Genomic DNA, 21,893 nt, shown 5'->3' with positions numbered 1-21,893 from the left:
CTCTAACTTGGAGCGATTTAGGTAAGCCACAAAAAATCTAAATCTAGATGCTCAGATTTGGATTTGAACTGTCGTCCTCCTGAATGCCAGCACTACCTGCTCAGGAAGAAAGGGAAGAGGAGGAAGAAGAAGAAGAAGAAGAAGAAGAAGAAGAAGAAGAAGAAGGAGAAGAGGAAGAGGAAAAGAATAAGACTAAGGATTGCACTGAACCTTCGATGACTACAGTAATTTAAGAAATTGAGTCTGCCTTGATGCAAAACACCTTGTTATTCGTTATTTCTATATTCTCACAAACTACCACGCGAACAGCAAGATGTCGTAATATTCTGGATCAGAAACAAAGTGCGAAAGTTCTGTTTTTCTGTGTATAAAAGCAGCTACATATCATCCAACGAGCACCACATGATGTTCGACAAGTAAAAAACGGCAACAGAAAGAGAAAAAAAGCGCACAGAAAATTGTAGCAAACGGTGACAATAATTGCTTAAAACATGCTGTAACATACAATAAATAAGATTTTAAAAAAACACACACTGATGATGGTGATACTTGTCGCCGTAACTAGTTTAGGAGAATAAAGAAATAAACGAATAACAAGGTGTTTTGCATCAAGGCGGACTCAATTTATGATATTACTGTTTTTCTATGCAAACACGGACCAAATGGAAGAGTTCCAAGATAAAATTATTGTCTTCGATGACTAATATGCTTATGTCACTCACCATACTAAGTACTTTTGAATGTGTAGTATCTGCATGAACATGGAAAATGAAACACGAGAGACGTGGCGAATTCAGAGAACACAGAATTACGCTTATCTAGATCACTAGAAAATTTTCGGCAAATTCAGGTGCAGGAGCGAGAAAATTAAGAGAAAAAATATTTCATGCCTAGAAGGAGCTAATTATGATAGGCATTGCTAAATAAAAAAAAAAAAGATAGGAAGATTACGGTATGACATCCAGTACATGATGTCATTAGAGACGTAGTACTTGCTAGGCTCAGAAGAATAGGGAAGTAAATAGGCCATCTTCTGTGTCAAAAGACCTATTCCGGCATTTCCCTCAAGCAACGTAAGGAAACCAGAGGAGAACTACATCTGAAGGATCGAATAGCCGTCTATAGGCAAGTATTCAAGCATGCACGTGCTCCGTTAACTCACTCCCATTGTGTCGGTCCGTTCGGGAAGCAGATACTGGGGAGCAGGACCTGGGGGAGGGGATGTCAAGGGTCACGGAGGGCGAGAGGGCTTGCGCAGCGTCCTTAGCCGCAATTTCTTGTGTGCCACACATTTAACACAGTGTTCCTAGTTCGTTAATCGTTATCTGTTACATGACAGTTGTTAAACCGGACTGCCTATTTTTTCACTGCCCGCGCTGTTTTCGGCGCGTCTTACGATTCGGCTTTCTCGTTAGGACCGGCAGGCCTTTCTTCCATCGCTACTGTGCGTCTTGTTTTTGGCGCAGCGCGGCGCTTGTTTCGTAGGCAGCTCTGCTACGCGGGCGGCCCATTCGGGTCCTAACAAAGTAGCAGCTTTTTCGGAGACATTTTTCGGAAGGCTGATAACGGTTGTTTATGGTCCAAGCTGGCGATACAAAGACGCCTGTTATTCATAAGGCTACTTGACGTCAGAAACTGAAACACACTACCTCGAAAAGAGGAAAAGAAACGGAAAACACACTAGTAAGGATTACGAGCTTCTTGTGTTATTCTATAGGTATTCGACTGCTGTAGTCGCGCCATTTCTGACACTGGTGTGTCGAGACAAAATTCATGACGACGTACTCAAATCTCTGTGGGATTACGCAGTGCGAAACATATCGAGTAAAACTGGAAAGGTGTTCGTGGAAAAGTCTACCTGGTAATAACCTAAAGCTTCCAAACTACTTTTGATAAATTCTTTTTGCACATACTAAGTTCGTCAACAGTACTAATCAGTGCTCGTGGTTATTTAAAACCTATCCAGTCAGCAAGATATTAACTTTTGGAGATTAATAGCACACATGTTAAAAGAATTACTAACATTAAGATATGTGAGCACAAAATAAGCAATCTCGCATATGCGAATGACCAGATGTACTGCGGCGTGTACGACATTCATTACGCCAAAGATTGCAATTGTGTGCAGATGTAATGCGGCGTGTACGACATTCATTACGCCAGAGATTGCAATTGTGTGCAGCAAATGATTGCCACCACATTGAACATCTATTGGCGTGACGTGTCGGGACACACACTATTCCACTCCGTAATTGGAAACGGAAACCACGTGTGTACGTGTACCTCACCCCTCATGGTAATGTACATGTGCGTCAGTGAAAAAGACCAATAGAAAGGTGTTATCATGTGGACGTAATGTGCTGTTCCAGTCTCTTCTGTACCTAAGCTCCATCACCGTTCTCTTTGGATCCCTACGTAATTCTGTGCTCTCCGATACACACGATCGAACAGCGGAGGAGTGGTACTCAAGCGTCAACTTTATGTTACAGTATCTCCGGATGTAATTAACATTTTACAGTGCAACAAACGGCACTGGTTACGTATTTGTTTATATGTTCAGATCTGCTAACAAAACTAACGGGGTTCCATTTTTAAAAAAACGTAGATTTGTGTTAAAAAACATACTTCCGTGCATTTTTTTATGGTTTGTATTAACCAATTACACTAGCCCCTCTCCTCACGTTCGGTCTGTGGAATCGATTCGTCAGTATTTGATTTGGCTTACGAAATATATCCAGCGGTAATGTTAGGTGACTCACCCTGTATACCGTGGGAAGAGGATGAAGCAGACGACAAAATCGTCATGTTTTAGCAGATGATGTGACTTTTGTGTGAATCGTATAGCCCTTGCTCGCAAGGCGAATGTCAGGAGCACAGACATAGTCAACTCACCTGCAGCACCCTCTTGGGCAGCCCCGTCTTCTGCGACAGCTGCTTCAGGTCCTTGGCGTCGGGATTGTGGTTGATGGCGAAGTAGGACTTCATGGTTCGCAGCTGGTGGTGCTTGAAGGAAGTGCGCATGCGCTTGGTGCGCTGCTGGCCGTTCACCACCCCGGGCGTGCCCGGCCCGCGGCCGAACGGCGTGTCCAGGTAGTCCGCGTTCAGGTCTGCAACCGCGGGAACACAACAAGGTCAGCGCGCGGATACCGTGCGCAAAGAACGGCACGTTTTTGACATAAGTGGCGCTTGCCCACGAAATACACTAAGGCAAACTACATTTAACAAACACTAAGAGCTGCTGGTGAAGTAAATCCCTACTCATTACTACACTACTGGCCATTAAAATTGCTACACCAAGAAGAAATGCAGATGATAAACGGGTATTCATCGGACAAATGTATTATACCAGAACTGACATGTGATTACATTTTCACGCAATTTGGGTGCATAGATTCTGAGAAATCAGTACCCAGAACAGCCACCTCTGGCCGTAATAACGGCCTTGATACGCCTGGGCATTGAGTCAAACAGAGCTTGGATGGCGTGTACAGGTATAGCTCCCCATGCAGCTTCAACACGATACCACAGTTCATCAAGAGTAGTGACTGGCGTATTTTGACGAGCCAGTTGCTCGGCCACCATTGACCAGATATTTTCAATTGGTGAGAGGTCTGGAGAATGTGCTGGCCAGGGCAGCAGTCGAATATTTTCTGTATCCAGAAAGGCCCGTACAGGACCTGCAACATACGGTTGTGCATTATCCTGCTGAAATGTAGGGTTTCGCAGGGATCGAATGAAGGGTGGAGCCATGGGTCGTAACACATGTCAAATGTAACGTCCACTGTTCAAAGTGCCGTCAATGCGAACAAGAGGTGACCGAGACGTGTAACCAATGGCACCCCATACTATCACGCCAGGTGATATGCCAGTATGGCGATGACGAATACACACTTCCAATGTGTGTTCACCGCGATGTCGCCAAACACGGATGCGACCATCATGATGCTGTAAACAGGACCTGGATTCATCCGAAAAAATGATGTTTTGCCATTCGTGCACCCAGGTTCGTCGTCGAGTACACCACCGCAGGCGCTCCAGTCTGTGATGCAGCGTCAAGGGTAACCTCAGCCATGGTCTTCGAGCTGATAGTCCATGCTGCTGCAAACTTCGTCGAACTGTTCGTGCAGATGGTTGTTGTCTTGCAAACGTCCCCATCTGTTGACTCAGGGATCGAGACGTGGCTGCACGATCCGTTACAGCCATGCGGATAAGATGCCTGTCATCTCGACTGCTAGTGATACGAGGCCGTTGGGATCCAGCACGGCGTTCCGTATTACCCTCCTGAACCCACCGATTCCATATTCTGCTAACAGTGATTGGATCTCGACCAACGCGAGCAGCAATGTCGTGATACGATAAACCGCAATCGCCATAGGCTACAATCCGACTTTTATCAAAGTCGGAAACGTGATGGTACGCATTTCTCCTCCTTACACGAGGGATCACAACAACGTTTCACCAGGCAACGCCGGTCAACTGCTGTTTGTGTATGAGAAAGCAGTTCGAAACTTTCCTCATGTCAGCACGTTGTAGGTGTCGCCACCGGCACCAACCTTGTGTGAATGCTCTGAAAAGCTAATCATTTGCATATCGCAGCATCTTCTTCCTGTCGGTTAAATTTCGCGTCTGTAGCACGCCATCTTCGTAGTATAGCAATTTTAATGGCCAGTAGCGTAGTTTCGATCAACAAAGCATCATCAAGTAACACCTAATCATCTATATCAGGTTGTATGGTAGCCATCCTTAAACAGCGCAAAATAAATACATAAAATAAAAGGTCATAGTGCGTCATTAAATATACCATCAACAGCAAAATTCACTTATAGAATTAAACAATGGAAAATCTAGGATGGAATAATGACAATATTATGAAAAGGACAGACTGCTATTGATCGTATAGTGGAGATGAGTCGCAGACAGGCAGAACAAAAAGACTACTAAACATGTAAATTTTCTGTCAGAAGGCTTTCTTACGAAATAAACAACATACACACATACATTCACATAAATGCAGCTCACACACAGTCTTTTTGTTATGCCTGTCCGCGAATCAACATCTCCTTTTCATAATATTGTCACTAATAACATTAACCACTTTAAGAACACTTTATTCAGGTTCCTTTATCTGTGTGGAGTCCTCTCTTGTTCAAACGACTCGCTTCAAATACAGGATGGGCCAAACTAAAACTGGCCCAGAAAATATTTCATGCATTTCAACCCAGCTTACGGCATCTGCCTTGGGATAATATACTGTTAGCTGGTTTGCCAATCTAAAAGTGCTTTCCGGGCCAGTTTAGTTTTGCCGATTCTGTATATGCTACAAAGCAACACGTGCACAAAATATAGAGAAAACGACCTTCGCTTATTTTTGTTATAAATGTATTTCTGTTCACCTGGTTTATTCAACCAATAAGCATTTAGAGCCCTGGGACTGTATTTCATGCAGCAAAAGTATAATAATTTTAAATAAATCTTAACCTACGCAGTAATACCCTTCTCATTAGGAGTACTGTTTGATACTGTCCTTGTAAATATTCCTGTCCACTTGACTTGAGAATTCTTGCCACCAATACGAGAAAAAGAAATCAAATGGCTCTGAGCACTATGCGACTTAACTTCTGAGGTCATCAGTCGCCTAGAACTTAGAACTAATTAAACCTAACTAACGGAAGGACATCACACACATCCATGCCCGAGGCAGGATTCGAACCTGCGACCGGAGCGGTCACTCGGCTCCAGACTGTAGCGCCCAGAACCGCACGGCCACTCCGGCCGGCTAAAAAGAAATCACCCATGGTATTCTGCCCCTAGGAACTTCCGTTTGTATTGTCGCAATAGTGCTACAGCTGTGAATCGCTGTTTATATGGGTGCTAATCATTCATCCAGTGCATCCATGGACCAAGTAGTATTGTTCCCTACATGATGTAGCTGCTGGTGCAACGATTTTCTAAATATTTTTCCCTGATTCCATTCCTCTTACTTTTGTCATTCCAGGTAAACACTGCTACAGTTATTAGCATCTTTAGGCATAGACAAACGATCGAGCCTGCTACATTAAGCATGTAATTACCCGTGCTATGCCACCAAACTGAAACGCAACAAATCGATGAGCAATAATCTAGTTCGTGAGCAGAGGAGTTCTTAATCAATGTAATTGCCTGTCTCTGTCTTTACTTTACTTTTAGTAGAATTCTCTTCAAAAACTTCCTGTTTAAAAATTTTCAACCGGACTTGCGGAGTCCGCAGAGTGAAGTATTTCAACCCAATGCAAGCCAGTGGGTCATATGAAGGCGATAATGCCTTCCTGACATGCTGCTGCTTCCCCTCAGCCTATGAGCTCTGTGTTCTGGTCGCTGAGAAAATTATCATGGCTTCACACTGTAACTACAATCCTGACAACGAGCACGAAGCTTTACGGTGAAGGTACAGGTGCAAATGGCTACTGAACTTCATGCTGCTACTCAAATACGTGAGCCTAAATGTCTGCTAATAAAGACATGTCTGTTGCGTAACAGTAAAAATAGGAGAAACGTCGCTAAAGGATGTCAAATTTGAGGATGAAATAGAATTAAATGAAAGAATGATTTGACATAAGAACATCTAAAAATATGGTATTTGCATGTATACGCGAACAGATTTGAAGTTGCAGAGTTACGAGTATCTTTCGTATGAATTCTACGGTGTTTCCTTGAATAATGTAATGCATGGTTTATGCTCCTCTTCCTCTCACACCTGAACAAGTGTTTCATCTTTAGAGACCTCACAACAGACGAGATATAGAAGCATGGAACAGCTATCATAGAGACTTTAGTTCAGAAAAGCGGTAGGTATTTCTTCCATTCGTTATTAGCAAACGCATATGTCTTCATAAGTACCTGAAATTGAATTACTTTTCGATTTTTTACATGATATTTAATGTGATTTACCATATGGAGAACATTTTTGACAAAACTGTATGCGGAATCGGGCACGAGCACTCACGCATGTGTTATTAGGAGGTGCTCCTGTAAAGCCACAGTTTGTTACTGACTCTTTACGGGCTAGATCCCGGGTTCAAAATCCATTTCATAGTAAAGTTTTTATCTGGTCACCAAGGATGGAACAACATCTGCCTCATTTCTAGCCTTGATGGTTTGGTGAATACGCTCTACGCCTTTACTGGTCCCCTGGGAATTTTATTCATGCAGCATAGTGGAAGAGACTCTACTTAAATCACAAGGCGTCGAGACGAGACAGCATTACGCAGCAATTTTAGTTTCGGTCCATGAGGATGATCAGGCACGTCACTCCAGAAATGGGTGGCTATTCTATACGGCTCACAGTTCTACTGGCCACAATCCGTCAGAAGCATTATGGAAACGCGTCTTTCAGAAAATTAAATAAACTACGAGGTGCATTCAAGTTCTAAGGCCTCCGATTTTTTTTCTAATTAACTACTGACCCGAAATCGATGAAACTGGCGTTACTTCTCAACGTAATCGCCCTGCAGACGTACACATTTTTCACAACGCTGACGCCATGATTCCATGGCAGCGGCGAAGGCTTCTTTAGGAGTCTGTTTTGACCACTGGAAAATCGCTGAGGCAATAGCAGCACGGCTGGTGAATGTGCGGCCACGGAGAGTGTCTTTCATTGTTGGAAAAAGCCAAAAGACACTAGGAGCCAGGTCAGGTGAATAGGGAGCATGAGGAATCACTTCAAAGTTGTTATCACGAAGAAACTGTTGCGTAACGTTAGCTCGATGTGCGGGTGCCTTGTGTTGGTGAAACAGCAAACGCGCGGCCCTTCCCGGACGTTTTTGTTGCAGTGCAGGAAGGAATTTGTTCTTCAAAACATTTTCGTAGGATGCACCTGTTACCGTAGTGCCCTTTGGAACGCAATGGGTAAGGATTACGCCCTCGCTGTCCCAGAACATGGACACCATCATTTTTTCAGCACTGGCGGTTACCGGAAATTTTTTTGGTGGCGGTGAATCTGTGTGCTTCCATTGAGCTGATTGGCGCTTTGTTTCTGGATTGAAAAATGGCATCCACGTCTCAACCATTGTCACAACCGACGAAAAGAAAGTCCCATTCGTGCTGTCGTTGCGCGTCAACATTGCTTGGCAACACGCCACACAGGCAGCCGTGTGGTCGTCCGTCAACATTTGTGGCACCCATCTGGATGACACTTTTCGCATTTTCAGGTCGTCATGCAGGATTGTGTGCACAGAACCCACAGAAATGCCAACTCTGGAGGCGATCTGTTCAACAGTCATTCGGCGATCCCCCAAAACAATTCTCTCCACTTTCTCGATCATGTCGTCAGATTGGCTTGTGCGAGCCCGAGGTTGTTTCGGTTTGTTGTCACACAATGTTCTGCCTTCATTAAACTGTCGCACCCACGAACGCACTTTCGACACATCCATAACTCCATCACCACGGTCTCCTTCAACTGTTGATGAATTTCAATTGGTTTCACACCACGCAAATTCAGAAAACGAATGATTGCACGCTGTTCAAGTAAGGACAACGTCGCCAATTTAAGTATTTGAAACAGTTCTCATTCTCGCCGCTGGCGGTAAAATTCCATCTGCCGTACGGTGCTGCCATCTCTGGGACGTATTGACAATGAACGCGGCCTCATTTTAAAACAATGCGCATGTTTCTATCTCTTTCCAGTCCGGAGAAAAAAAATCGGAGGCCTTAGAACTTGAATGCACCTCGTAAATCACACTAAACCAAAGTGCGTGTGACCTGCTTCCTACAAGACACCGACCTGCAAACTGACCGATACATGGTCCTGTGCTCAAGGAGTTACTGAACGGCAGAGTTGAAGGTGTCTGTGATCTGCACACCGCTTCCCCAACCACTAATGTGTGCTTTCAGAAGAGGCCCACTATAATTTTTTTTTAACAGCTAAAAAGTTACTCTTGGAAGACTGAATGGACTCCTTTCCACTCCTCCAATCGAGGAAAAATTGGTTAGTGGTATTAAGAGCACAATACAAGTATCCATGGTGTTGTCAGATATGCTGACCTTCCAGTCACGTATACCAGATAAAGAAAATTAGCAAGGGTGGGAATCGACCCAAACCGTCACCCTCACTGGCTTCCTTCTACCAGAGTGACCTGCGAGGCACGAAGGCAGCGGACATAGCTCAGATCTGGCACACGGGGTGGCTCGACATCAGCGAACACTTCGCTAATTAGCGACGGTTTAGGTCCGGACTGCAGATGTATTTCATTACAGAAGTTTCACGACACATTTATTTCGCATACGAAACTTAGAAATGCTCTCAGTTAGCTACTGAAATGTGAGGAGGAAGCGGAGTTATTTAGATCCCTCGGGGCGCCACTGTAAGTTGTGCAGCAGATGTTGAGCAACAAGAGTTGTGACTACACGCCTATTAAATTAAGTTGAGCGTTGTTCAGCTACGGGGCGCCTTGGGCAACTCCGAGGCGTCGGGCCCACGGGAACCAGCGGAGTCCTTTGATCCGTGATGTGTGTGAAACAAGTGTCGCAGCTGTATCCGCATGGGACCCGCTTCCATCTCAGCTGACTTGTTTTCGGCGCGCGCCCTCGCGACAGCGCGAATGAAGACGGAGCATGCGCCGGTCTGGAAATGTGCCATCAAATCGATGTTTACTCACTTCTCTCCCTTCGCGGCTTCACGATTTAACTGCTCTCTCCGGCAGAGCTGCGCCCAAGCTTCGCGCCACTGCTCCTGAGGAATACTGAGGTCGCAACTTTTGAAATGACAGCATTTTCGCCATGAACTGGAGTTAACAATACATACTACACTTTGTAACACCACGCCATGTTTATCTGTCTGTATGTTAAGGCTGATTTCAGTTGGTACTGTAGGGATTTTGATTCGGTTTTCATTAATAGATAAGACTCATTCACAAGGAAGATTTTGTGTGGCCGAGCGATTCTAGGCGCTTCAGTCCGGAACCGCACTGCTGCTACGGTCGCACGTTCGAATTCTGCATCGGGCATAGATGTGTGTGATGTCCTTGGGTTAGTTAGGTTTAAGTAGTTCTGAGTCTAGGGGACTGATGACTTCAGATGTTAAGTCCCGTAGTGCTTGGAGCCATTTTGAACCACTTCAAATGAGTACTGATCAGCGGATACAAAATTTCTACACACGGTCGTTGCGTGGCGATGTTACAAATTTTCAGACATGATTGAGGAAGGGTAAATTTAAGTTAAGTGGGCGCTGGTTTGGGAACAGCCGAGCCGGAAGTTACAAGCAAAATCATTCTGATCCCTCTGACACTGGCACATATGTGCCGGTACTGTTGTTCTTAATATTGTAGGCTAGGATACTATCAGAGGTGATTTAGTATGCACCAAAACCAGAAAAAAATCTCTAGTATACAAGGGCTCTAAAATGTATACTTTGATATGAGCTAAAATGGTTCAAATGGCTCTAAGCACTATGGGACTTAACGTCTGAGTTCATCAGTCTCCTAGACTTAGAACTACGTAAACCTATCCAACCTAAGGACATCACACACATCCATGCCCGAGGCAGGATTCGAACTTGCGACCGTAGCAACAGCGCGGTTCCGGACTGAAGCGCCTAGAAGAGCTCGGCCACAGCGGCCGCCTTTGTTATGAACACTTGTTCATGTTCGATACTGTATAAAAAATCTCTCGTACTGCATGCTCTTTGCTTTCTGTATTCTGGAAGAAGGTAGCACGTAGGAAAAAATGTCTACTAAACATGAGCTCATAAACGCATACTTTAAAAGCTATAAGCACTCGTTCATTCCCATTGTTGCAACAACGTAGAGTACATAGAACTTGATCAGTAGTGGTGATGTGAAGAATAGTAGCCAAGATGTGTACGTGCACAGCCCTCAAGGTGTGTGGTTTAGAGCCGATGTTGACTAGACATTTTCATTCTTGAAACTTCCTGGCAGATTAAAAATATGTGCCGAACCGCCACTCGAACTCGGGACCATTGCCTTTCGCGGGCAAGTGCTCTACCATCTGAGCTAGCCAAGCACGACCGACGACAGCTTAAATTCCTCCAGTACCTCGTTTCCTACCTTCCAAACTTCACAGAAGCTCTCCTACATACCTTGCAGAACTAGCACTCCTGGAATAAAGTATACTGCGGAGACATGGCTAAGCCACAGCCTGGGGGATGTTTTCAGAATGAGAATATTTTTGTGCACTGCAGGAGTTGACGCTGTGTTACTGACGAGTTGATTGCCGAAAGTGCAAACGTTATCTGACTGAAGGTGGCCACGATTGCCCGAAACTAGTAATGACATAAAATATTTTCTTAAAAGTATATGTGGCTCCTTGTAAATTAATTGATATTTGGCCGAAAGAATAAATAAAGCCGGAAATATGGCGTAAATTTAGTGAAAAAACTGGATGTCACCCGTTGGGATTTTTTGTGATCTCTCAAAAGGCTTTTGATTGTGTAAATCATGGAATATTTCTAAATAAGCTCAAGTACTGTGGTGCGAATGGGACAGTGCTCAAATGGTTTAAATCATACCTAACTGGAAGAGTGCAGAAAGTTGAAGTAAGCAGTTCACATAATATGCAAAAAACTGGTGATTTCTCAAACTGGGGAACAATCAACAATGGGGTGCCGCAAGGTTCGGTCTTGGTTCAAATGGCTCTGAGCACTATGGGACTTAACATCTATGGTCATCAGTCCCCTAGAACTTAGTACTACTTAAACCTAACTAACCTAATGACATCACACAACACCCAGTCATCATGAGGCAGAGAAAATCCCTGACCCCGCCGGGAATCGAACCTGGGAACCCAGGAGCGGGAGGTCTTGGGTCATCTTCTGTTCTTTATATATATTAATGACTTGCCATTCTATATTCACGAAGAAGCAAAGCTGGTACTTTTTGCCGATGATAGAAGTATAGCTATCACACCAAACAGATAAGAATTAACTGGTGAAATTGTAAACAATGTTTTTCAGAAAATCATTAAGTGGTTCTCTGCAAATGGGCTCTCATGAAACTTTGACAAAACACAGTACATACAGTGCGACACAATAAATGAAATGACACCATTAATAAATATAGACTTCGATCGGAAATCGGTAGCTAAGGTAGAATATTCAAAATTTCTAGGTGTATGCATTGAAGAGGGGTTGAACTGGAAAAAACACACTAAAGATCTGCTGAAACATTTGCAATTACAATGAAATGAACACCCTTGGCTGCTTACAGGCGTTGACATACGTCAACGGGGACAGATGAAAATGTGTGCCCCGACCGGGACTCGAACCCGGGATCTTACATGGCAGACGCTCCATCCGACAGAGGCCAACCTGCAATAAAAAACTGAGTGGAAGGATCAACAAAAACGAATTTGAACGGATGTCATGTGACGTCCGCAACGACCAAACACATCGATCAACAACGAACAAATTGAAAAAAAAAAGAAAAAAAAGATGGATAGAGCGTCTGTCATGTAAGCAGGAGATTCCGGGTTCGAGTCCCGGTCGGGGCACACATTTTCATCTGTCCCCGTTGACGTATGCCAACGCTTGTAAGGAGCTAAGGGTGTTCATTCCATTGTAATTTCATTCTAATGAGCTGCACGGTCACCGATGGTATCTGTTCTTTCGGACATGTCCGAAAGAACAGATACCACCTTAGTACATAAAACATTTGAGTTCAGCTACTTGTGCTATTAGGGTCATTGCAAATTTTGGCGACATACATCTGAGTAAATTAGCTTACCACTCCTATTTTCATTCTCTGCTTTCCTATGGCATCATATTCTGGGGTAACTCATTGCACAAAAGCGTGTAATCAGAATAATTGCTGGAGCTCATCCAAGATCATCCTGCAGACACTTATTTAAAGAGCTAGGGATCTTCACTGTAGCTTCACAATACATATATTCACTTAGGAAATTTGTTATTAACAATCCGAACGAATTCAAAATTAATAGCAGTTTACATGGCCACAACACTAGGGGAAAGGATGATCTTCACTACTCGAGGTTAAATCTAACTTTGGGCCGACCGGTGTGGCCGTGCCGTTCTAGGCTCTTGAGTCTGGAACCGCGTGACCGCTACGGTGGCAGGTTCGAATGCTGCCTCGGGCATGGATGTGTGTGATGTCCTTAGGTTAGTTAGGGCTCAGAAAGGGGTAAATTCTGCTGCCACAAAAGTCTTTGGTCACTTACCTAATAGCATCAAAAGCCTGACAGATAGCCATATAGCATGTAAAAGGAAATTAAAAGAATTTCTTAATGGCAACTCCTTCTACTCATTAGATGAATTTTTGGATATAGTAAGTGGGTAATTTCCCCGACCCCCACAAAAAAATTAAAATGTTAAGTATCATGTAATATTTTGCATTTGTAGCGAAATGCAGGAAGATCTGCAGCGGATAGGCACTTGGTGCAGGGAGTGGCAACTGACCCTTAACATAGACAAATGTAATGTATTGCGAATACAGAGAAAGAAAGATCCTTTATCGTATGATTATATGATAGCGGAACAAACACTGGTAGCAGTTACTTCTGTAAAATATCTGGGAGTATGTGTGCGGAACGATTTGAAGTGGAACGATCATATGAAATTAATTGTTGGTAAGGCGGGTACCAGGTTGAGATTCATTGGGAGAGTCCTTAGAAAATGTAGTCCATCAACAAAGGAGGTGGCTTACAAAACACTCGTTCGACCTACACTTGAGTATTGCTCATCAGTGTGGGATCCGTACCAGATCGGGTTGACGGAGGAGATAGAGAAGATCCAAAGAAGAGCGGCGCGTTTCGTCACGGGGTTATTTGGTAACCGTGATAGCGCTACGGAGATGTTTAACAAACTCAAGTGGCAGACTCTGCAAGAGAGGCGCTCTGCATCGCGGTGTAGCTTGCTCGCCAGGTTTCGAGAGGGTGCGTTTCTGGATGAGGTATCGAATATATTGCTTCCCCCTACTTATACCTCCCGAGGAGATCACGAATGTAAAATTAGAGAGATTAGAGCGCGCACGGAGGCTTTCAGACAGTCGTTCTTCCCGCGAACCATACGCGACTGGAACAGGAAAGGGAGGTAATGACAGTGGGAGGTAAAGTGCCCTCCGCCACACACCGTTGGGTGGCTTGCGGAGTATAAATGTAGATGTAGATGTAGACACCTTTTATTAACCTGACACATTCCACATCATTACGAAGAGTCGTATTCATGATCTATGGAACAAGTACTAATCTAATCTAAAATTCAGGAAGATCAATGCTATTTCAGCACCTGAACTCTCTCTCTCTCTTTCTGCCTCTTTCTAACAAAGGCACGAGAAGGGCGATATGAAGTCCCAGCTGCCAATTTCATGCCGCTCTGCAGGGAACGGCTATCGACCGTGGCTATGGAAGCCCGAGGGGAGCTGCGGGTCAGGTCTCGTGCCGGCTTCTGGAAGCGGCGACGTCGCCCGCCGGGACACAAGTCGGCCGCACCGCGCGGCAGGGATTACCGGGCGCGCTGTCAGCGGCAGGGGCAGCGGCTGGGCGGGGGCTGGCGACGCCGCGCCGCGCCGGATACCGGCTAATTGGGCGCCGCGGCGGCCGGCGGATCAGCGCGACGCAAGCCGCTTTGCCGGCGCCGCGCGCTGATTGGTTCCGCTGTCAGGCGGATTAGGCGGGCGTCGCCAGGGGCGGCTGCAGGCTGCGGGCTGCAGGCTACATGCGCGCCGCCGGAAGCTCCACTCTCTTCCGGCCCCTGACCTGCCGGCGGGCTGCAGCGCGCAGAGCAGCTTCCGCGCCCTTCTGGGCCGCCAATGCGAACGAAGTACGTGACGAGACTCCAAAAAAGTACTCTAATCTTTCGCAGAAAAGACATTCTGCCAAAGTGGACCACAGTGGCCACTTTGTAAACAAAATTCTGTTATTGTATTTTCGACTTAGTGTCTCGCAAATGGCTTCATTAATAGTGCCGACTTCTTAACAAGTCAATTGTGTACTTGCGGGCGTTTATGCGCAATATTTAAACGGTCAACCCAGACCACTTCTTCACGGGCTGCGACTTAAGCCTCCCTCTGTGCCCGCAGCCTGGGCTTCTAACAAACTGTGAGGTTTTTTTAGTTTTAGGGCGCACAACTACAATGGTCATTAGCGGCCAGACTAAGTTATGAATGCACTGCGAGGTACAAGGTTGAAACAGCAACTAAAAAGGACAACACTATAAAAGGCACATTAACAGGCAAGGGATTAAAAGAAAACAGCATAATCAAATGTCCTTAGACAGGTTTGTCAAGTGAATAAAACGAAGAACGCGAGCAGCTGCTCCTAGGTCATCCGCTAAAATGTCATCCAGAGTACTTGACAGGCCAAGATCAATGCGCAGTGTATTAAAATTCTGACAGGACGTTAAAATGTGGCGTACCGTCAGCAATCGCCCACACGGGTACAACGGCGCCGGCTCAGCCGTCAGCAGATGGCCATGGCTGAACCGGCAGTGTCCAATCCGTAACCGGGCCAAAACGACCCCCTCCCGCCGAGAAGGGCGTGAAGAGGTCGTCCAAGCCGTAGGAAGAGGTTTCAAAGCCCGAAGCTTGTTTTCAGTAAGTGTAGACCAATCGGCATGCCACAAAGATAAAATGCGCTGACAAATGACCCTGCTAAAATCAGATGAAGGCACACAACAAGAAGCTGTCCGAGGCTGGACGGCCGCAGCCTTGGCCACGGCATCTGCAGCTTCGTTCCCAGGGATACCGACATGACCAGGAACCCACATAAAGGTAACCGCAGAACCGTCGTTCGCCAGCTGCTGAAGAGAGCGTTGGATCCGATGCACGAATGGGTGAACCGGATACGGATCACGGAGGCTCTGCATGGCGCTCAGGGAATCAGAGCAGATGACATAAGCAGAATGTCGGCGGCGGCGGATGTAAAGAACAGCCAGATAGAGGGCAAATAGCTGTGAAGACCGCACAATGGCCGTGGAGCCGGTATTTGAAACTGTGTGCCCCAACAATAAAAGAACACCCGACACCGTCATTGGTCTTAGATCCATCTGTATAAATGAAGAACGTATTAATGAACTTCGAACGAAGTTCGACAAACCGCGAGCGGTATACCGAAGTTGGGGTAACCTCCTTTGGGAGCGACCTGAGGTCAAGGTGAACGCGAACCTGAGCCTGGAACCAAGGTGGCGTTTGGCTCTCGCTCACTCTATAGGTTGACCTCTTGCCCCCTGTTCTCGGCTGAGTTTCACTGCCGATGCTCATTACGCCCTTTGACGGTCTCGTTTTCCAAAGACTAGGACTACTTGATGTGACTTTTCAGGCTTTCCCGACGGATCTGTTGTCAACACGCTTCTCGAGTTTTCTGTCGGATCGTGCTGTGTAAATACAGTACCACCATATTTCATCGATGTAACCGTTCCATCTTCAGGTGGTAGTGGTGGGCGCGCCTTGCAGCGGTGACACCAGCAGCTGCAGCTACCACCAACTGAAGCTGTTGCATCGATTAAATATTGTGAGATTTACACAATACGATCGCCGGACGCTGTGGCCGAGCGGTTCTAGGAGCTTCAGTTTGGAACCGCGCGACCGCTACGGTCGCAGGTTCGAATCCTGCCTCGGGCATGGATGTGTGTGATGTCCTTAGGTTAGTTAGGTTTAAGTAGTTCTAAGTTCTAGGGGACTGATAACATCAGAAGTTAAGTCCCATAGTGCTCAGAGCCATTTGAACCTTTTCAACGATCCGGCGAAAAACCCGAGAAGTGCATTTGCTAGGACTACCTCGTAGTGTTAAAAGACGATCCAAATCTCCGCAAGCCGGTTGTGTACCGCATTTCGTGCGGTAGTGGCATGTCTTACGTGGGGCGGATGATCAGGACAGACGAGAAGAGGCAAGGAATAACAGCGTCACACCCGACTAAACCAGCCAAGGAAATCAGCAGTCTCCGAGCCCTGTCTCGAATACACTATCAGTCCAAAATGTCTGAGACTGGTGTTATTCTCTGCTTGTACCCAACGCCAGCACAGCAACCACGGTGGCAGCTTGAAGTAACAATTGTAAGCAGTATATTTGCATTCCACCAGTCACATGTGTGCAGGCGGTGTTCAAAATGGCTCTGAGCACTATGGGACTCAACATCTATGGTCATCAGTCCCCTAGAACTTAGAACTACTTAAACCTAACTAACCTAAGGACATCACACAACACCCAGTCATCACGAGGCAGAGAAAATCCCTGACCCCGCCGGGAATCGAACCCGGGACCCCGGGCGCGGGAAGCGAGAACGCTACCTCACGACCACGAGCTGCGGACGAAGGCGGTGTTAAGTAGTGGACGTGCGACCGCAGTATGTCAACGTTATGGTGTCACAAACCGCAGTATACCGACATTTCTAAACCAAGTGTTCAAGACATTCTCGACACCCAATACCTACCATCGGATCGCCACATTGTGTACCGTGATTCATCACTCCACACAACGTTTTTTCATTGTGCAATCGTCCAATGTTTACACTCCTTACGCCAATCGAAGCATCGTTTGGCATTTACCGGCGTGATGTGTGCAGCCCCTCGACCATCCAAGTTTTCTCACCTCCCGCCTAATTTTCATAGTACTTGCAGTGAATTCTAATGCAGTTTGGAAATACTGTGTGATGGTGTGGATAGATGTCTGCCTATTACACATTACGACCCTCTTCAACTATTGGCGATCTCTGTCAGTCAACAGACGAGGTCAACCTGTACGCTTTTGTGCTGTACACGTCCCTTTACGTTTCCACTTCACTATCACATCGGAAACAGTAGACCTAGGGATGTTTAGGAATGTGGAAATCTCGCGTACAGACGTATGACACAAGTGACACCCAATCACCTGACCACGTTCGAAGTCCGTGAGTTCCGCGGAGCGCCCCATTCTGCTCTCTCACCATGTCTAATGACTACTGAGGTCGCTGATATAGAGTACCTGGCAGTAGTTGGCAGCACAATGCACGTAATATGAAAAATGTATGTTTTTGGGGTTGTCCGGATACTTTTGATCATATAGTGTAGCTTCTCAGCGTTGACGTTTGAGATGTAGAACGAAGACTTAAAACCCTTCTTTAGCAGTTTTGCACGTGGCATCAGTGTAATAATATGATGAGTAAGAAAGTGTTTCATTCGTAATATTTGACAGTAGATATACGAGCCATATATACCTGTTGCTAGATTCTGTCGAAATGAATGTGCGGTATGCATTGCATCCAATTATTTATTTTAATAAACTTTCATTGCTATATTGTGAACCTACATAGTTAATTCAACACTGAAAATTGGAATGATTTGATGCTTGATACAGTTCAATGCGGCTGGGTGTTATACAAGGCCAATCCGAATAGAAGGATTCCTCGTTCATCCAGCTGCTGTAGACTCCTTCCTTCCCAGATTTTTCAGGTATACACACACACACACACACACACACAAATATATATATATATATATATATATATATATATATATATATATTACTGGGGCGGGGGCAGTTAGGGGCCAACGACGAGGTTATCAGCGAAATTAGTAGAAACGAAATGTTTAAAACGTAGAAAATGAGAGAAAAGAGATAAAAGTTATCTGAGAATAAATCACTCTCACTTTCCCCAAATCTCACCCATGATCAGCCGCGCAATCACACTAACTCACATCATGAAAGATACGGCGTTGGGTCGCTGCGTCTTGATGTTGATGACAGCCCGTTGGTATGTTATTGTTGTTGTTAATTTAGTGATCGGCCTGGTCGCCAACATTCACTATGGTTTTCTTTTCTTTTTTATTAAGGCTGTGTTCGATTTTATGTTGCCGATTGATGAGAGTTGACAGAAAGCAGAACAATCGCATCCCGAACGCTTTCCACGCCGATACCGTCTGTCCCACTTTCACTGATAATGTCTCATCGTTTCGGATGACGAGACACGTGTCATCTGCCTCTACAGTTACGCCGTAAAATGTATTCTCCGTAGTAGTGGCTCACGTTTCATCGAGCGTGCAGATGCAATTGTAGTCCATGGACCTGCACGACATTATGTATTCTTTTATGTCGAGTTATGTTCCATTTTTTACACAATTTCACAAGAAAAAAAGGCTCCGCATGCATCGCTCGAAACAGTAGTGCCAAGTTAACAGTCCTACAGAAAACAATTCTATACTTTTGCACTCATTAGAAAAAAATTAGCAATGCACATATTAGTAAATTTGTGAAATAAACAACATGCTTTACTATAGTCTGAGAATACGGTACATCGGCATGGTACCTACGCTAGCAGACATGTAAATAAACTGTAAGATATCGCTTTGCCTGTTCCGTTGTCACGTACTTAGGCAAGGTCACAACACTAGGTAACATGCAACGGGGAAACTTCAGGATCTTCAATAAACATTTATTTTCCACGACATTCGTTTATCTGGGTGATATAGCTTATATAACATCGACTTCCACGCAGTTACATCCCTAAGACCACAGACATTTCATAGCCTGAGTTTTTCGAGTTACTAAGACGCAGGATGCAGTCTTCACATATGATCAGCTGAAAACTGGGTAGAATCTTGTTACTGTGTTTAGACTCTGCCGTGTTTGTACCCTAATACAAATATTCTCATCACGATCACTTATTTCAGTATTTTCATGATATCTCTGTTAGCTCACCAATACCACCACATAAACAGAAATTTGGTGTTTCTTACACGTCGATAGCAATAGAATCGCCAAAGAACTGGATCTAAATCGATTTCAAAAATGCCCGTGGAAAGCAGTTTATAACTTCAATACTTATCTCTACATTCTACAACAATACAAAGTTGTAGTGTTAAGTCTGCGTGAATTAAGTAGCACGTTTCTAGGACCACAAGTAGAAAACACTGTCAGCTGATTAACGTTTTAATACAAGAGTACACGAAACTCAGGACAGAAATGTTGCTGATCAGATTCCTCCCTCTCTATTCCCTGTTTCATACTGTGAATTCCAGAGCGATGTAATTTCATAGATTATTCAGAAAGTGTTGGCTACAGCTACATTGTTTCTTTAATGCTACTAGGAACTTTTACAAGAATTTAGAAAGCGTAGATGATGAGTTGTCTGGAAGACGGACGTCTAGCGTGAAGAACACATCGCAGAGCAGATCTCACGTGCACGTCCGACCGAACCCGTCCGTTGCACTGCGCTTTAAAGCGCTGGGCCGTAAGGAACGGAGTATCTTCCGCCTCCTTTCGCTTGTGTTCTCATCTTTCAAATAGTTGATACGTGATTATGTAACATTAATGTATAAGCCATTCAAGCTGCTGGTCGGATAAGTCGTCAATTTTGCATAAATTGTCTTTGATAACGCATCGTGTTTGCGTACGTCATAATAAAATTCCAGAGATAACGCCAACGATATTCGAATAAGTGATAGTTTTGCACGTGTATTAAAACAGGGACAAACAGGCGTGTTGGCACACTCGGAGTGAAGGTACTAACATTACAGTCTTTGCTGTGTTTAACGACCCATGGACGGCGTCACTGGAGACGAAGCACAGGTGTCGGATTGGTAGAGGATGGACAAGGAAAGAGTTCCTGTCGTTTTCAAAGGGCTTGAACTATGTAGAGACGCCACACGAAACCTATATCTGGATGGACGGAGCGGGTTTGAAACGTAGTCCCCCCGAATTCGAGTCTGCTGCCTTACCACGGTGCCAGCTCGCTCAGTAAGGTCTTGTACAAGGTATCTTACTCGGATTCGATTACTGGCTAATTCAGCGATTTGTGTGGAAACGTACATTGTAACATGGAATAGTAACCGAAGCGAACTTTTATTCACATACCCAAATCGCAGTACCACACGCAAAACGTTTTTGAGTGCCAATAAAAGCCACAGTAGAGATCGCAAACAAACTTGTTTTTGACTCGCAATATGACTTCCCGGGAGTCACAGAACCACTACGTTGTAATTTCCCTTGTTTCATCTGTCCACCGACCTCACAGAGAATACTTGTTATTCTATCAGGTTCTTGACGTCGGATATCACCGAAAATCCATATATAATGCAAAGCCAAGAAAACAGTTGCCATTGAAATGTTGAAGATTAAGTTTTATTCGAAGCATGGTATTTTCCTGATTGCCAAGCGAAAGTTGCCACTTTAATGTTTACATTCTTAGAATTGGAGATTGAGCTACGCGTTATAAATACATATACATTTCTTGGGGTTTGAGTACACCATCGCATAATAGTGCGCATCTGAAATCGATATTCGCTAAAGGACCACAAAGGGTAAATCTGATATGTTGCAATTCAAATGGACACATACATACCGATAGCTTCCCGCCCACTATTCGCGAACAGTAGTAGGAAGGTAGGAGAAGCATCGTCCTCCACTTGCGGAATCTTAGTGCAGATTAAGGTACGGAATCCTCACTCCATTCTAATATATCAGAAAAATATTGTATATGTGTAAAAATTCGGTTATTACTTTATTTCCTTTCGAGCAGAAGGACGTTGTTTGGAATTTAACGTCTATTTAAGACAAAACTCGATCGAAGAAAATGACGAAGAAGTGTCTTGTCTGTTTTTAACATTATGTACTGTGGAACACTTTAAATGATAGCGCAAATTCACGGAAAAGAAACGAAATCAGGATGACGAGATTCGGACTTGAAGTTACCTCCAGTGGCGTATGAGTCCACTGCTTAGCCACTGTACCAGGACGCGCAGTGCAAGGTGCTGCCATTATAGTTCCTGGGTTTAGAAGGTCGAAACGTTTAGCTGAAATAAGCTTTCCTATTGAAAGTTTACTCCCAGCAGTCGCTGTTTATTTATTTCTACAACGCGTTGCGGAGGTTTAAACCCCCCACCCACCTGGAGGATTTATGATGTGTTATTATGGCATGTATGGGTTGTATTACAACGTCGAGGTAACGTGTACCTGTCAGATCTCTTGGTATGGTGTGG

General features: G+C 44.8%; 1 protein-coding gene across 1 annotated transcript in view; it reads right to left on the bottom strand.

Moving 5' to 3' along the window:
* LOC124795588 (protein apterous-like) overlaps positions 1-21,893 on the bottom strand; it is a 322,294-nt gene that overhangs the window by 32,368 nt on the left and 268,033 nt on the right. The window contains exon 6 of the mRNA XM_047259659.1: positions 2,893-3,107. Within this exon, the coding sequence (XP_047115615.1) occupies positions 2,893-3,107 (215 nt within the window). The remainder of the gene's footprint in view (positions 1-2,892; positions 3,108-21,893) is intronic.

Source organism: Schistocerca piceifrons, chromosome 4 (genome assembly GCF_021461385.2).
Source record: "Schistocerca piceifrons isolate TAMUIC-IGC-003096 chromosome 4, iqSchPice1.1, whole genome shotgun sequence".
In the NCBI taxonomy this organism is placed as follows: Eukaryota; Metazoa; Arthropoda; class Insecta; order Orthoptera; family Acrididae; genus Schistocerca; species Schistocerca piceifrons.
The sequence above is the reverse complement of the archived record's forward strand: the minus strand, read 5'-3'. Positions and strand labels throughout refer to the sequence as shown.